The sequence below is a fragment of the Colletotrichum orchidophilum genome, assembly GCF_001831195.1.
Source record: "Colletotrichum orchidophilum strain IMI 309357 chromosome Unknown Scaffold_18.1, whole genome shotgun sequence".
NCBI lineage: Eukaryota > Fungi > Ascomycota > Sordariomycetes > Glomerellales > Glomerellaceae > Colletotrichum > Colletotrichum orchidophilum.
Genome location: NW_019172974.1, coordinates 247,673 through 264,708, shown reverse-complemented (window position 1 = coordinate 264,708; position 17,036 = coordinate 247,673). Strand labels below are relative to the sequence as shown.

Here is a 17,036-nt window from a genome sequence, read left to right as displayed (position 1 = left end):
TCTGAGTTCTAAGGGGGGGGGGGATACCTCCCATCTGTGATAGGCCTTGCCTGGAGGGCGAAGGGCGATGAGCTCTGTGGTTGGGAAATAGACCCGCGTTGGCATTGATTTGTGGCCAAATCTAGATCCGATTTACGCAGTAATGAACTTAATGCAGGGTAGTTGACGACGAGATACGCAGCCTGGGACTAAAAAAATTGATGATGAATACGTGTTGACACTCAACCGGCCGAAAAAAGTACAACGCTATGGCGCTCGAAATGTCTACCAGCTTCGAGATGATCTTCAACACCGTCAGCGAGGACCGAGGGTCCGGATGGTGGTCATCATGGGAGCAGGCATGGTCTTCTCCGGAGGGACGGATCTCAATGTCGGGTTCATGGGTACGTTTGCCCTCAAGGAGACGGAGGGCTCGATGGGGAATTTCAGGGATTGGTAGGAGTGCCCAGCCTCAAGTGCGGTAACCAATGGTGATCGGTGAGTTATTGTCGTCCTTCGCCTGAGGGGGCGCGTGTGTTGGATTCGAGGGTTTTGGTGCAGCTTGCTGGCAGGGATGATAATGTTGAGGGATTGAACAGCTTTTTGGAGAGAAGGAAACCTCTGTTTATGGACTCTACTGATCGGAAGAGTGTTCCGTTTTGGCCTTGGTAGAATAGAGATGATGAATGGCATGTTGCGAGGTTGCAAAGGGCTACTAAGCTTTGATGAGAGGTCGCACTAGGCCATGTGTTGTGTGGTATAGTTCGTGTTACGACCTTGAAGTCTAGTACGTAAGAGAGATAGAGTAGGTGAAATTGAAAAATGGAGTCAGGAACCCGTATATAAGTGGCTTCCATGCCTTTGGAATATCTCACCTTGAATATGCCCAGGATCCATAATGGGGTGATCTCTCCATCTTGTTAGTCTGGCCTCAAAGGACAAGTGCATGGTATTACCCAACTGCCCACACGAAGAGCAATTGACCTGCATAAGCCTCGAAGCTTCCGAAAGTTGTCTGGAATCTAAAGCTCTAGCTCATCGAAATGAAGGTGAGGAAAGAGTGAGAAGCTCCTGTTGACATGTGAGTTAAGCGCATGTGGTATGAGGGCTGTGGTCCAGCTCACCCGCTAACAATTTAAGCACCCTAGCTGTCTAGTCCCGATCTCTGGGGGTGGATCCCCCGGATCGATCGCTAGTTTCTGGGCGTAAATGAACAACAAAGAGGCGCCTTGTGGGTGATGACCTCATTAAACTCTATGTCACAGCGTCATAGACGCCAAAGCAGCACATTCTCGTCACATATTTGACCCGCACGCGTTCGCACGTCGCCTGACTTTGCCGGTACGATGGATATAAACCCTACCCCTAAATATTGATGGCATCTCAGGCTCCTGACCGTGACCTCGAGCAGAACGGCTCCAAAAACATGTCGCAAAACGGAAACACGGGCAAGGATGGGCGCAAGAGGGTGCTCGTTGTCGGCGCCGGTGCTGCTGGGTAAGTCATAGGGCAATCGAGGGCTCAGTGACACAAGTGGCTCACATGTTGTAGAATGTCGACGGCATACCATCTTTCGAACCACCCTGACAAGTTCGATGTGACTCTCATCGACTCGGTCGACTACTGCGGAGGGCAGGCCTTTTCGATGCCCATCAACAAAGACCGGCATGGAGCCAGCTGGTTCAACCAGGGCGTGCAGGGCGGCAGTTACATCTTCCACCACACGCTGACCATGTTCGCCCGCCAGGGGTACCACGCAGATCCCGTCAAGCTCCAAGTTTCCTTTGGCAAGGACGACAAGTTCTGGACCAATGTCTTCCCTACCGACTTTATCGCGAAGCACCAGGCTGAAGTCCGCAGGCTGGCCTTCATGCTCAAGTTCATGAGGTGGTTCGAGGTCTTCTTCGCTCTGCTACCGCTGAAGATTGTCTTTAAGCTGTTCCGATTTTCTGACGAGTTTACAAACGTCGTGGGATTGCCCATGACGGCTCTCTTCCTTGGTACCGGAAACGCGACCCCAGAAGTGCCCGCCATTATGCTGGAACGCCTCTGCACTTCGCCAACGTACGGAATGTGGTACCCCGCCGACCAGCATAGCGTCGCCTCAAATCAACCGCCTATGGTCGTTTTTCCCAACTTCACCGATTTCTACACCACATGGAAGAAGGACCTCGAGTCCCGCGGTGTGACGGTCCGCCTGTCGACCGAACTCACCGAGGTCGTTCACCGCAACAAGCGCGGCGTCCTCGTCAAGACCAAGCCCCGCACCCCCGTAGAAGACGGGCATAACCCAGCCGGTGGCGACCCCGATGCGATCGAGTCCGAGGAGCACTACGACGAGATCGTCCTCTGCGTCCTTGCCGACACTGCGAAAAAGATCTTGGGCAAGACGTCGTCATGGCGCGAGCGCAAGGTGCTCGGCTCGGCCACCTTCTCTGACGACATCACAATCACCCACAACGACGCCGACTACATGAAGAAGTATTACGAGAACTTTTACGAAGAGAAGAAGGCCGTCAAGGCGCTCGGTAAAAAGGGCGAGGTGGATCAATCATCCCGCCTCGCGTTCGCCAAGGACAACTTTCGGCCCATGTACTATATCCGCATGTACGATGGCGACCTCTCCAAGCTAGAGATGAGCTTCGACACCACAAACTACCAGTCCCAATTCCCCGAAAAGGTGCCCTTTGAGCAGCACGTGTTCCAGACGATTTACCTGAACAAGGACCGTGACCGCAAGCACTGGACTGATAGCGAGATTGACAAGGACAAGATCATCCGCGCCGACTGGTGGCATCAGCTGTGTCACAGTTGGACGCATTACACTTTTGTCGTGCCGTGGATGATGTTCCTCCAGGCCAAGAAGCGTGTGCGGTTCGCGGGCTCGTGGACTCTGGTCAACGCGCACGAGGTCGCCATCATGTCTGGCATTGCTGCCGCCGTCGATATGGGCGCGGAGTACCCCGAGGATCTGGAGCATGACAAGTTTGCGCTCTTGTGCTTTAGGCTGTACTATCTGCTGGTGTATGGAAAGTGGTACCGGCGCAAGTTCAAGGACAGCAAGAGTCAGAAGGCCAAGGACGGTGCTGGCTGGGCTTCTGGGTTGTATGGTAGTGTCTACAAGGGCCCTGGTGTCGCCGAGCAGGAGAGATCGGTTTGGAGGGAGGAGGTCAAGGCTGGTAGGAGCACGGAGAACCTGGCGGATGGTAATAACGGGAGAAGTCAACCATAGGCTCAGGTCGTGGAGGCAAGACATTTTGTACAACTTCCTCAGCAGCTAAGCTAATTAGAGTGGTTTATGTGCAGGATCTGCTGATATCAGCACAAGAGGAATGATGCTCTCAGTCATCGTGTCGTGGTTCACGCCGGTGATTTGAGGTGCTGGCACCAAAGTTCTGAAGCCATTGCATACATGCGCAATGTTCGATGGCTCCAAGGTTCCATGCCGAAGCACAACCTCTAGACAGCGACTCCTACGGAGATTGAGATTCGATGGGGGTTGCAAGATCAAAATGGTCGAGAATGGCCCGACTCCACGAACTGGAACTTAGGCTGCAATTCAGTCTCGGTGGATACCAAGGCAAGATGGCCGAGCGGTCTAAGGCGCTAGCTTCAGGTGCTAGTCAAGTAATTGGCGTGGGTTCGAATCCCACTCTTGTCAGATTCGTTTTGCTTTTGAAGCTATTCCGGATGATTTTGAGCTGGATTAGTGAATTCCTGGCATAAGACTTGCCGATAGGCGCATGACACTTGGCTTTTGGTTTCGGCCGGACAGGTACGGCAGGATGCCTCACCGGTCCCTGGTGGAGCGGGTTCCCGCTCCGTTTCCAAGAGGAGATGAGGAGGATGCTGACACCTATTTTACCCATGTAGCGCACCATAGGTATCGCAAATGCTCATGGGGCAAGACCGTATAGGAACAAAGAGGAGAGGTTACCCTCGAGTTACAGTTCTATTATTTCCTGGCCTTTGCCTGAAGCTTGATCTTCTGTGCTATTTGCTCGCTGTTCCAAGTCTCCTGCTGTTTCTTCGCCTTAGCCAACAGAGCCCTTCGTTGAGGGAGCGGCAGGTGCATCAACGTCTGCCGATCGGTCGGACGCAGCGTGGCCATCTGCCGTTCGAATATTCTGTCTCGCTTCTCTGTTGCCGCTGCTAGATTCTTCTTGGCACTGCTGCTTGCTGTCAAGGCTGTCGATGTATCTCCGCTGGATGAACTCTTCCGCCCCAACAGCGAGTCGCTGGCTTGCCTCTCGTCGTTTTGTGGTTTCCGTCGCACTCTGGAGATTTTGGCATTTCGATGAGATACAGTCTTTCCAGATGCTAATTCTCTGGTGTTCTCGTCCGAGTCAAGAAGTTGCCGAAACGTAGGGTCGTCCCCGCTCTCTGTGCCACAACTGGAGTCGAAATCATAGAAATCTCTAAACTCCGAGTCTTCCTTGTCAATGTCTATTCGGCAGTGCGCCTTCCCTCTCATGTGCTGCTGAACAGCCTGGGCTGTGTTTCTGACGGATCCGCAGTAGAGACACTCCTTGTACTCGACCATGACGAGGTGGAAGTACCTGATCAACGTCTCGAAGTCTACTATCAAACTATTGGGATTCGGAATCGACAGTCCGTGTCCCTTCTGCATGTGTGTCATGTTTTCTGCGAAGCTTGGACTGAGTTGATTGCAAAAGAGACACCGCGTGGGATCGAAGTTGTCTTGGGCCGCAACGTCTCCGTCAGATGATTCGGTGTCGTACTCATCTGCGTCAGAGTCCGGAAGAGATATGTCTGCAAGCCTTTCATTGAGAGATTCGATATCTTTGTCGAGCTCGGCAACAGAGATCGGTCGCGGGACCGGCGGTTCTGACATGTTGGGAAGGTGAGGATTTTATGAGTTGCCCAGGCCAAAGAGGCTTGTTGGAATGGCAGATATTAATAAATCGAACTGGAATGTCTGATTTTGATATAGGTAGGATAAGAGTAGGCCGAGAAAGCCGTAGACTGTGAGTTGTGAGACTGTAGAGCTGGCCTCGGGTGCCTTATAGTTTGGGATGAACAAGCTTCGAACGTCAGCGGTAGAAGCAAACACGTTAGGCATGGAACGATGGGGCCCAGACTCATCGACTAAAGTTCTTGTCGACCTTCCTATTTGCGTAAGTCGCCGTGTGACTGCATATGCGGTATCTCAAGAAGACAGTGGAGTGACGGGGATATGAAGGAGAACCAGGGTCCAACAGACTTTCTGCTGCAGTTTGAGCATATGGAGTGATGATAAACAAGCTTTTGAGGGGCCCTTGATCTCCAACATGAGGATAAATTTGACTATTGCTGTCATAGAAATCACTCTCTATCGGCATTGAAGAAACGTTTCAATTGTGAGCCAGAGACGGCTAGGAGAAAGCCATCTTCGCCATTTATATCAGGTCATGCTTCAGGTAAGCCTCTCGAGCCCCAAATTACGGGTTGGAAACGCTTGCCAAGCATGCCAGTTATCTGTGTGTTTTCTTACGATATCGTTAAAATGTTTTTGTCGCACACATCATTGATGAAATCGTGACAACAGTCCGGACTGGAAGACGCCTTTTGAGGTCGGGGTTGTCTGCGGGGCCTGAGAGGCACAGCAATTGCCGAGAACCGGGAAGAGGGGTGGGACTTTGGTGTCAAGAAAAAGAACTTTTGGAGTTGGATGGTACTGCTTCTTCCGTCACTCTCGCCAAGAAATTGACGCTCTCATCAATCATTTCGAGACCTCCATGCCAGTCGTCGTCGCCATCTCAGCCCGATGAAGCGGATCCCTTCGAGATCCTCCACCTAAGGTATGATGTGCCAAGTACGATCGCCCTATGCTCATGTCGAAATTCCTCAACCTCGTACTCTCTGGTCAGATTGTTGATTGAAGCCTGTTTACTGTAGAATATGCTGCTCTCGTGGTTCTCTAGTTGAGGTGAAGCCACCTCTCAAGATACTGGTACTGTCCAGAAGCAGGCTGCCTTCCATCGTAATACCAATGGCAGTTGCGTCTAAAATTTCCTCCGATCGTTCCTCCTCGAAAATGATGTAGAAGGAGGCAACTAGTTCATGACGCAAGTTGGAAATAGAATTCCAAGTATCTGCGACCGACAAGATGCGTCTCTCGCATTGAGGGGTGGCAGGTACGACAAACTCCCCCAAATGTTTGGGAGGAGAAATCACATCACGATGGGGACCCAGAGGGAGAAAGACAAATCGACTATCATTACCTTCAAGCGGATACAGAAGCATCTTGACCACCCCAAAATGTCGGCGTGGTTATTATCAGTAAATAACACAAACACCAACAGCAAAAAAGATTATGAGTGAGAAACAGGGACCTCTATAAACACGCAATAAACACTGATGTTCCTCCGAAGTCTCAGGAATTGCCCAATTGCTGAGTACACATCAGAATGCAACCAACCACATCATCCACGACCAAGTCGGGTATCAACTCTGATCGCACCGTAATGTTTCAAGAACCGTCCCCAAATAGGAGGAGAAGGAAATGTTTTCCTTTCAACCCTAGCAATCGGCCACAAAACGCGGCCAGCACCATCCTCCCAGCCAATAGGTCGCTCGCCGTTATACGCATTTTCATATTCTGGCGCGGCACTCATGTATCCCGGATCCACAGTGTTCATGGCTACTCCTTGTTTCCAAGCGGTGGGTGCCTCGGTCTCAGTGATCATATTCAGTCCAGCCTTTGACATGTTGGTATGGACATGCTTGCTCTTCTTGGCAGAGCTGCGTTGATTTGACTCAAACAAGCCCTCTCTGGATGAAACATTGACGATGTGGCCCCCTTTTCGCATCAAGGGCAACAGCTCTCGAATCAAGATGAGTGACACAAAGGTATTGACGCTATGAGCGGTGATAATATCTTCGTAGGGTATATCTGAGAGAGACTGAACCCAAGATGACGAGGCTGGTGTCTCTTTGTCTGTGCCAGATATTTGCAGCTCGGACATTGGACCAGCAAGGAACGTGTTGTCAGGAGCCGAAGGCGCAGAAATGCGGCCAGGCTCTCCTCCGGCCATACCGCCCAGAAGACCACCGGCACCACCGCGTACGCGAGCCGAGTAGCCTTGGCGTACGACCACTTTTTGGCCATCGTCCGAGGTGTCTCCAAGCAGCGATTTCTCCCGTTCAATGGCATGCTGCTCTTTCTCAACTGGATCAGTAAGAGTTTGGGCGGCGTTATTGATCAGGAAATCGAGGACCCATCCTTCTTCGTGTAAGATTCTCCTGATGCTTTGAACCAGGGCGAAAGCATCAGCTGCTGTTCGGAAGTCCGCCCCAACAATTCTCAACCTCTCAGCCCAGTCCTCAAAATCAGACTCCAGTCGGTACCGCGAGAGGGCATCCTCGGGATACCGCGACGACACAATCACAGCAGCGCCGCACCGGAGCAGTCGCAGAGCCGTTTGGAAGCCGAGATTCACACGTCCACCCGTGACAACGGCCGTCTTCCCAATGAGTGACAGATTCTCAGGAAGCGACAAGGCTCTTTCTGCGAGATTAAATTCTCCGCAAGGTATGCACATTGATGCCAGCTTTTGGTGGGGTTTATCGAGAACCATTCGGCAGACGTAGCAAGTTCGCTGGCGAGTGCCGCTGGGCACATACTGGTGAAGCTCGTCAGGCAGACCATCAGGAGCAGCTGAGTCGGGCGTTTCGGAGAGTTTCTTCTTGATGGTCTCAATCATTTGTTCAAACAGCAGTTGGCGCATACCGAGATCGAGCGTAGGCCATATGGAATATGCGACATTTCTGGATTCCCTCGCAGAGAACGGAGGCATGTAAAGCGCGACGAGGCTGGGAAGCTCTGTTGCGCCTCTGCTAGCCTTTTTTGAGAGCTCAAAATCATATCGAAGTTGTACTGCGACATCTTGGTAGCGTGAGTTTGTAATGAAATGGTGGAAGTCAGATGGTTCTAGAAGAACGTTGGAAGGGGTCTTGGGTCTCTTGACAGTGTCAGGAGGGTTGTCGGAAGTTGTGTCTAAAGACCGATCTGCCGTCCTCTCCTTGATGCTTGCAGCTAAATCGGGGAACTGGCCTTCCATTTGTTCAATGATGCGCATGAAGGATTCGAGCCATTCGAGCTCTGAAGCAGAACTCGGTATGGTGTGCTTTTTCTCTTGAACCTCTTGTCCTTTGGTCGAATTCAAGCGCGGGAGGGTGTCTTCGAGTGTTTGAATGCTCTGAATACCGTCTCTCGTTTTCTGCAGGTCCGCGGAGTATTCCAATTCTTGGTTGACAGCGTCAAATAGCTGGAAACACCAATCGTATGGGACTAGTATCGGGTGGGCGTACCGAAAAGACCATACAGTACGATCCGGTTTTCGTGCGTAGAAACGTAATTGTCGAGGAACGTGGGCAATATTCTTCCGAGGGGTCTGGGGTGCCAAAGGGGTCTTCAGATAGGTCGGAAACTGCTCGTAAAGGTCGGCCAGGCGGTGAAGTTCTGATGCCTTTGCTTCATTGAGAAGCTTCTGTGCCTCGGCAAGACGTGGAATGATTTCGATGCAGTCGTTGGGTTGCCAGCCTTTGGCGCGAAGTTCCGCAACGGTCCTCGGATGTTGGGAGGACGTAGATGTCTCGGGCTCAGGGAGGTACTGTGTCACAGCATAAAGCTTGGTGCCTCGATCCCGAAACTTTTCCTTCTGAAGTGTCACCCTGGAAAATGCGCGAATCAGATCATTCTCAAGAAGAGAGGCGAGGCGCGGCCAATTCTGCATGCTCGAGGATGAATCGTTGGCGTGACGAGGTCTCAACTCGGAGTCCGCCGGCGTCGCCATAACAAGTTGCCCTTCTGACAACAACGAGAGCCTGTTCAGGGCCACCCAGAGTGCCGCCATTCGGGCTAGGTCTTGACCGCGTAGTGCCGCCCAGGCTTTACTGTTGCTGATAGCGGACTGAAGTGCTGTGCCGTAATGTGATCCGGCGCCATACTGAGTTGCTAAGAGGTCGAGAATACGGTGATATGGGAGGTCGGCGAGGATAGGCTCAATAAGCTCGACTGGTGTCACCGATAGTTGGCGGGCGATTCGAACAATTCTTGGAGGGAGTAGGTCATCCATCGCTTTGGTCAAAGCTCATCTTCTGGCTGCTCTGGACGATGGAGAGTTGAATAGTCCAAATCGACGAGTCAAAGTCAAAGTCAAGGAAGAAGGGTTCGTGAGCTGGTGCAAGTGATGCTAATAAATGCACCAGCTGCCCGAACGTATTTGCTGTTGTTATACAAATTGGCTCTTGACAAGCAGTGGGGATGGGCCATTTATTGTGACTCGACGATGGGCTGAGAAAGATGGTAAGCCAAGGCCAGATCCGAAATTCTGTTGGTTGGGATGGCTTTGCGGCGAAGAATGCTGACCTGATGTGGGCAGTCCGCATCGGGAAAATGCGCGAACCCCTGGAATGACGCAGCTGACGGCTGCTGCCTGGCAAGGAGAAGATGAGCCTCCACAATGATATGAACGTGAAGGGCGTAAGTTGGATTGACAAGAAGTTGAAGACTTCCACGTTCTTCTATGCCGTTCGGCTGCGGTATGACAATATGCCAAACCCATTGTCTTGAAGGCCTGTCATGTTGGCCTAGACCAGTAATCTAGGATGGAGTCACAAGGCCAAGATGTAGAAAATAGAGCGTGGAGGGCGCGAGTGAATCCATTCAAGCTTGTATTTCGATGCCCTGTCAAATGCGAACCCACGGTTAGTTACATGCTATTTGCTGTATGCTCACCCATGCGCATTCTGCATGTGGTCAGACACTACGCTTGCTTTTGGAATGACTCCCGAATCTGCACGTGATTTTCGGCCCCTTCCCAGAATTTCTTTGCATGAATATCACCTCCTTGAGCCTAAGGGAGAGCTATTTATATGACTTTCGAACATTTCATCGCCAAGGCCCCATACAATGATTCCCACCTCCGGCGTCGTCAATTTAGATCGTCTTGTGCTCAGCTAACAGACCGACGTATTGATCTATTTTCCGTTTCCTCGTTTCTGACCGTTTCGTAGTCTCAATCCGCCATAAGAAAGCATATCGCTGCGTCTTATTCAAAGAATCAAAGAACTCGTTCGCCTTTTCGTTTCCTCGCAATGCCTCCGCAAAGTCCAAAGGCATTTCCATCATGCTTGCAGAAGAGTAGGCCCGATCCCATCGCCCATCTGCCTTGGCGGCATTGACTTCCGCTTGTCCAGCTGGCCTCATGCGTTCCGCTTGCGTCAGAGCCGCGACTTTGTCAACGTTTCTCTTTGACCACAGACTGTTCTTCCGACGCGGTGTGAATCTCTGGATGAAGTGCTGCTCGTCAAAGGCTTTGCGTTGTCCGTCGATCCAGCCGAAGCAAAGCGCTACGTCGAGGGCCTGGTCGTAGGTGACTGTCGACTTTTCGGCGTTCTTTTTGGAGATCTTGAGCCAGACGCCAAGTGGACTTCGGTAGGAGCTCTCCAGGTAGTTCTCCCACTTGAATTTATCTTCAAATAGGAGGGTCGGGATGGATTCCGGGGACCTTGGTGGAAGAGTTATAGTGCCGGGCGTTTCAGGCAAATTTCCTGCTTCCATATTGGTCTCTGCTTTGAGGCTTGCCATGGTTCGCCTGAGGGTGGTCTTTTCGCTGGAGACGCGGATGTGTGTACATGTAATGTTGAGCGACAATAAGAGACGCACTACGCCGTAGCGTTCTCGTCAGGCAATACTTCACGCCGAAGACCTCAATGTACTGGTCAAAGGTTGATTCCAGAGTCGATATCATGGGCAAATGCAAAGGTTTGGAGGCCCATGTTATGATGGAAGTTAAAACATGGTGAGAAGAAGCTTTGAGACTAGGCACCCGTGTGTCTACCTTACCCCAAATGGACATTGAGGTATCAGAGGCACACGCTCCCAGCGTCTTGGCTTGGAGCTAGTCCGCTTAAGCTTTGCGGCTCTTGCAGATGCTTATCTCCGCAAACGGTCTTGGCTTGCAGGTCGAATTCTAACGGTCATCTTGGTGTGGTTTCAATTCTACCCCCGGTACCCCGGTTGGCTAGATCGCGATGGTTTCGATTATGACGGATCAATACCACAGAGATTAAACGAAGATTTAACGTAGAGAAAGATTCCACAAAGATGAGAAATGCAAACGAATATATACATTGTGAAGATTAGGGTAGCCTATTTGACTAGTGTAAGTTGGGCAACCCTTGAATTAACCGGCATATTGTATGAAGCTGCAACCTGAAGTCATTGTCGTCCACACAGTGATCTTGAACCCTCCTGTCCCTATCTTATCTACCCCTATACTAATTGTACAACCTGATTCACACTGCATTTATGTCGTGGATTCAACAAGATGGGGTGTTAAATCTATCATGTCAAGTGCATTTCAATTAGGGGACGTAGGCATCCTCGATGATCTTCGTTGACTCGAAATGGAGCCTTTCAGACCGTCGGCTCGCAACGATCACACATTTACTCCGGAACGAAAAGGTGCTCACTTCAATCCATGTGACAGTAGATTTCCAAAGCCAGTGTTACAAACCTGTCCGCATAGGTGCCACCCTTCTAAATGACTCAAGCCTCATCTTTCCGGGACTTCCATCATCACAGCGAACGAGGAAATGTGAAAACTATCCATCATTCCAACGAAATTCAAAAGGTTACCGGGGACGTACAGGTAACAAGACCCGGAGAAACTCTCTGACAGCATTACATATTGCCGTCGTTGTGCCGTAAGCCTCTGCCTTTCCTTCAAAGTGACAACCTTCATTCTACTGATCTCATAGCAACGAGCAGCTCACAACTCCAATCAAGCAATCTTCAATTTCTTCTACGACTAAGAGTACGGTAAACGTCATACTAGCCCCTACGTCAACATGTCTTCCAAGGCCATTACCGTCCAGGGCATCAATATCCCCAACAACATTGCTACTTCGAAAGCAGGCTTCTTGGGTCTCCCGTTCCTCCCTCTCACCACACCTGTCTCGGCGGCAGAAACGGAAAGGCAGAAAAAGCGCACATTCATCTGCAAACATGGTCGATGAACATTCATGAACATGCAGCAGCCAAGAGCATTGACAAACTCATCACCAGCTGCTATTCATGGATCCTTATGAGTCAGATTCATCCCTCTCTGGAGGAACTCACTCAAGCCAAGCTCGCGCTTGCGGTCTACAAGATCCTTGACGAAGATGTAGACTTTGACTTATGGACCAAATGGTGTCGCTGGGAGGTCTGGGACGAGGACTGAACAGCTCATGATTTGCCCTTTTCCCGGGGCATCGACAGTCCACTGAAACCGCTCCGCCCTAACATCGCTTATCAAGCCCAGGACTACAAATGGGAAGAGGAGACAAAGACGCTCAGTTGGTTCGATAAAAACAAAAAGAAGACTGTAACTATATCCCTGGAACAATTCAGTGACGGAAAACAAATTTTTGACGATTTGGTAGAGCAAGAGCTTCAAGACGGAGCCATAGCCAAGTGGAAAAAGCTCCGGACCAGATACGAAAAGCGCCGCCAGACAAAGAATAGACGCCGTGCCTCGTTACGTTCGACCCCGTACACCAAGTGTAAAGCCTAGGAACTCAGTATACAACAATTGGGGGGACGGGTGGGAGAAGCAGGGGGGATTCGAATCGAAAAGACGTGGAGCAAAGATCGAGGGCCTTCGCGGAGCCATCGATCAGAACGGCTCTGCTCAGGACATTAATTTCGATGTATTCATTAATTCAATACTCTTATCAAAACTTGCTGCCTTCGACCCTCCGATTCTAGTAGTGATTTAATGATTTTGTGAATCATATGCCAGTAATCACCTTGTTAAAGAAAGGTTCCACTATCATTGGTGGTGCTCAACCAGTCGATGACGATGTGCAGACTGCTTCACTTACGCCTTGAATAACCGATGCTGGCAATCAGACTCCTCAAGGACATAACGACGGCAATTTCCCCAAAAGGCACGATTATTGCTTAAAAAGGGACTAGAAGTTCACTTGGTTGCCTTCTGATTGTTTCATTCCTCAGAGGACTAGCTGCTGATTCTCTTTGTTTCTTCCAGACCCTTTCCAGGTCTAACTGTCTGGACAACATCGCACAGTGCCCGATTATTTCTTGCTTCTTGAATCGGATCCGACGAGATGGGAGTGAATTTGTAAGGGGGTGTCGATATGGAGTATCCGTACTGGGACTAAGTTGAAAACGCGGGTCTCGGCACCCCGTCTATAAAGCTTAAACAGACTAGCCGGGGAACCCTTGGCATGGCATAATCGTTCCTAGCCATGTCGAGTCAACACTTTGGGCGAAGTGCGGATGTTCGGGGGAATGGAATCGGGGGAATGGAATCAGGGGCCCTCTGGCTAAAGTGAACTGGCTAAAAGCCAGTTGAGAGAGGGGTGCAAAGAATTTTATTATTTAATACGGACGATTTCCATCCAATGTCTGAAACAAAGAATTATTGCATTATCAGCGACAAAATCCAATTCAAATATATTAGTTATAACGGAGGGGCTTGAGTCCTGCTAAGTCACTGGAGACGATTCTTCATCACGGATTTCTACGATGCTGGCATACTGGCTGTTCGTTTGGGCAACGCTCACCCTCGCCGTTCCAACCGGCGATAGCCTCCACGAAAGACAGGATGACAACCACTGGGTCGTGACATGGACGTCCATGCCCCAAGACGTAGGGCAGAGCAACCTGCCACCTTCGCCTTACGTATGTTGCCTTTACCTCCTCTCACACATTATGCTTGTGCTAACTTCACTCTATAAGAACGGAGCAAGTGCCGAATTTCGCAATGCCACCCTCCGCCAGACCTTTCACGCCTCCATCGGCGCATCGCGCATCCGCGTTCAGCTTACCAATACCTTTGGGGGTTCAGATCTGCCCATCACAGCGGCCTCTTTGGCTCTCCCCATCGGCGGTGCGGCTGGTGTCCCGGGGATCGATACCTCCACCCTCAAGGGACTCACTTTCTCCGGGTCCTCGTCCGTGACTATCAAGCAAGGCACCGTTGTCTACTCTGACCCCATAGACTTCAACGTGACCCCTCAAGCGAACATCGCATTGAGTCTGTACACACAGTCGGGGCAATCTGGAACCCGTATCACGGGACACCCCGGAAGTCGCACGAGTTCATGGATTCAGAGCGGAAATCGAGTGAATGCATCTTCCATCAGCGGTGTAAATACAACGCATTGGTACTTTGCCAGTGCGGTGGAGGCGTGGGCTCCCAAGAACAAGTCTGCGTTGATCGTCCTCGGGGACAGCATCTCAGACGGACGCGGGAGTATCGACAACGAGAACAACCGGTTGGCTACCTCCCTCCTTTGTGACACGGCTCCGCCTCAAACTAACATCCCTCCAGCTGGCCCGACCTGCTCCTCGCTCGCATCCGAAAAAATGGCTTCACCAACATCGCCATCGCCAACGAAGCAGCAGGCGGCAACGCAGTCCTCAGCGGCGGCATCGGCCCAACGCTCCTGTCACGCTACCACCGCGACGCCCTCGGGCAACAAGGTGTCGCCCGCGTGCTCATCTTTGAAGGCGTAAACGACATTGGCCCCAGCGCCACCGACGCGGCCACGCAGCAGCGCATCGGCGACGGGCTCATCAACGCTTATAGCCAAATCGTGGCCGACTGCAAGAAGGCCGGGCTGGCCACCATCGGGGCGACGATCACGCCGTTTTCGGGGACCGGGCAGTCGTACGCGGACCCGGCGAGGGAGCAGACGCGGCTGCGGGTGAATAAGTGGATTCTGGAGAACGGGACGTTTGATCAAGTTGTTGATTTTGCGTCGTTTATTGGCGAAGGGGACCAGTTGAAGCCGCAGTTTGATAGCGGTGATCATTTGCATCCGAATGTGGCTGGGTACCAGGAGATCGCGGACAGATTTCCTCTGGACATTTTCCAGAGTTGAGAGGGGAATATGTGAGATGACACAGCGCTTTGTGGGGTTGCGACCAGGGTTCATGCATCTGTTTTGATGCATCCAGTCAATCAAATGCAACACTGTTGGGTCTCGTCCGTTTACATTTCAGTACATCGTGACCTTGAAATATGCTTGCGCCTTGGCCAGCGGGCAGCAATGATCCACTTGAAACCTTACACTACAGACTGACTGAAGGCCCAGGGTGAGGCTTTAAGCATGCTGTCAGTCGGCTAAGCGGATCCAAGGTTGAGCTGACCAAGTTAGTCGCGCGTGTTTGCAGATCAATAAGGCAGAATCGTGCTTGGCAACTTCGGGAGGTCTTCGCCTCGCTTTGCGCCCTGGTGCCCTAGTGCCTAAGCACTTCATCGTGAGGTGAATAAGTGATCAGTTGGAATCCCCTCTCATAGCTAGAGTGTCTTCTCCCGAGACTCGAGTTTTTAACCAGAATAAGATCCTTTCAAAAGAGAAGCTCGTCGCACTCAAGTTCATCAACATGGCTACCGATGCCGATCCAGAGACACCGATCGGGTACGCCAACGCTCCGCAGTCACCATGGGGAAGCCCTGGAACCAACGGGGCCGGTTTTTCGGCGGTATCGCACACGGCACAGCCTTGGACATATCACAACGCCAATACCAGCATGACCCGGCACTGGACACTTGGCAGGTTCACCTTGTTTGGAACGTCAAGAAACGCGGCGAATGGTTCATCGAACCGTCATCTTATACCGGTGAGAGCGCAAGTGCGGCCGGCGTCGTCGTGGACGTGGTACAACCCAGAAAACGGCGGTACGTTGATATTTGTGGGACATGTAGTCCTCGTCATCTTCGAGGTTATCGCCCTTGTCATCTCCTCACAGAGCCTCGAAAGGGTAAAGAAGTTTTCGTGGCTCGTTCACAGGGCCGATTTTGTGTCGTGAGTTCTGGCCCACCCGGTCGCTGAGTCAAACAATCCAGGACTGACATCAAGATACAAAGCACGTTATCGTTGATATCTATGTGCGTCGAGGTTGGCGTTGGGATCATGGCCACCTTAGTGGCGTGCTCTTGCGTCGGGATGGCTCTCTCCGTTGCCTTTGCCGCCCTCCTCTGCCTCAATGCCACCGCGACGGGATCCTATCTCATTTTTGCGATGAAGACCAACCTGGACAAGGCTTTGTGCGACCAGTACGGCGACAGGGCGTCGGAGTGCTGGGCTGGGCTGAGGATGGGCATGGCGGTGGGCGTATTCCGGGTATTGTTACTGTGAGTTCGGTACATGACTGCGGACCGGCAATAGCGTGGTTGCTAACGCTGAGGCCAGGCCTGTGGGCGCGGCGATCGTGATGGGATACTGCATGCGAAGGAGGTGGAAGAAATGTGACAGATGAGCGGTGCCAAGCGTGAGGGAGCTGCATGCATGCAGACCGTAATCGCAGCGTCGAGGACACAATTTGTCAAGGGCTGGCTGGCCTTTGCAGTTCCATGGCGTGAATGATATGTGATTTGGATCTGCAGTCTGGTCCCGATAATGAGGGAGGAGGATCCAATTTGACAACCTGGAAGGCCTGGAAGGAGATAGGTATAGATGTGAAGGAGAAGAATGGTTCGCCAGGGCCGCCTGGGCGGGAAAATCTGTCAACCCATCAGGCGATGGCGGGGATGACCCAACCGAATGGTAAGGAGGAGCGGGCGCGACGGGACGCCCGGGCAGCCCCTGAACAATTGACGAATCTCTTTCCAGTTCCAGCGGTTTGTCCCCCCCTGCATGCGAACAAATGCCGAGCCGAAGTCAAAGTGACGGGAGAGACAAACACAACGATAGAGAGCGAGAATGAGATACGAGGTGGGCCGCTGTTGAGGGCTGAGAAAATGTTCAAATCCCGAAGTCTTATATCCGGATGGGAATCCCGTCGATGGGTATGCAAGGTCTGCAAGACTGCAACACTAAGATGAAGCCTTGAATAAGTCAGTAAGACGCTCGGCTCTGTGCTTTTATGACGGATGCATGTCTCTCCCGGATGGGCAAATGATAGTCTGCATTGCAACGCTCCGAGTCCGCTTTCGCTCGGTACCAAGCAAGCTTTGCTTTTTGTCTCCCAATGTCGACAGCTGTGTGTGTGCGTGTCAATCATATCATCAACAATCCACTGGTCCATCCAC

The 17,036-nt window shown here is 51.6% G+C and overlaps 7 protein-coding genes across 7 annotated transcripts; 4 read left to right on the top strand and 3 right to left on the bottom strand.

Annotated features, from left to right (window-relative positions):
• Positions 1-1,354: 1,354 nt before the first annotated feature.
• On the top strand, positions 1,355-3,211 carry CORC01_03098 (FAD dependent oxidoreductase; the record flags this gene model as incomplete). Its single annotated transcript, XM_022614748.1, has 2 exons — positions 1,355-1,476; positions 1,531-3,211. 2 exons carry the CDS (start codon positions 1,355-1,357, stop codon positions 3,209-3,211), a joined length of 1,803 nt encoding a protein of 600 aa, XP_022478750.1.
• A 723-nt stretch (positions 3,212-3,934) lies between these two features.
• CORC01_03097 (TRI15 protein) lies at positions 3,935-4,834 on the bottom strand (the record flags this gene model as incomplete). The annotated part of the gene is made up of 1 exon (XM_022614747.1): positions 3,935-4,834. The coding sequence occupies one exon, from the start codon at positions 4,832-4,834 to the stop codon at positions 3,935-3,937; it is 900 nt and encodes a 299-aa protein (XP_022478749.1).
• Positions 4,835-6,404: 1,570 nt separating this feature from the next.
• On the bottom strand, positions 6,405-9,059 carry CORC01_03096 (uncharacterized protein; the record flags this gene model as incomplete). Its single annotated transcript, XM_022614746.1, has 1 exon — positions 6,405-9,059. One exon carries the CDS (start codon positions 9,057-9,059, stop codon positions 6,405-6,407), a length of 2,655 nt encoding a protein of 884 aa, XP_022478748.1.
• Positions 9,060-9,922: 863 nt separating this feature from the next.
• On the bottom strand, positions 9,923-10,573 carry CORC01_03095 (uncharacterized protein; the record flags this gene model as incomplete). Its single annotated transcript, XM_022614745.1, has 1 exon — positions 9,923-10,573. The coding sequence occupies one exon, from the start codon at positions 10,571-10,573 to the stop codon at positions 9,923-9,925; it is 651 nt and encodes a 216-aa protein (XP_022478747.1).
• Positions 10,574-11,838: 1,265 nt separating this feature from the next.
• Positions 11,839-12,212, top strand: CORC01_03094 (uncharacterized protein; the record flags this gene model as incomplete). The annotated part of the gene is made up of 2 exons (XM_022614744.1): positions 11,839-11,921; positions 12,056-12,212. The coding sequence occupies 2 exons, from the start codon at positions 11,839-11,841 to the stop codon at positions 12,210-12,212; spliced, it is 240 nt and encodes a 79-aa protein (XP_022478746.1).
• A 1,310-nt stretch (positions 12,213-13,522) lies between these two features.
• CORC01_03093 (uncharacterized protein) lies at positions 13,523-14,883 on the top strand (the record flags this gene model as incomplete). Its single annotated transcript, XM_022614743.1, has 3 exons — positions 13,523-13,678; positions 13,736-14,274; positions 14,331-14,883. The coding sequence occupies 3 exons, from the start codon at positions 13,523-13,525 to the stop codon at positions 14,881-14,883; spliced, it is 1,248 nt and encodes a 415-aa protein (XP_022478745.1).
• A 505-nt stretch (positions 14,884-15,388) lies between these two features.
• On the top strand, positions 15,389-16,143 carry CORC01_03092 (uncharacterized protein; the record flags this gene model as incomplete). The annotated part of the gene is made up of 2 exons (XM_022614742.1): positions 15,389-15,810; positions 15,873-16,143. 2 exons carry the CDS (start codon positions 15,389-15,391, stop codon positions 16,141-16,143), a joined length of 693 nt encoding a protein of 230 aa, XP_022478744.1.
• Between the last annotated feature and the right edge of the window lie 893 nt (positions 16,144-17,036).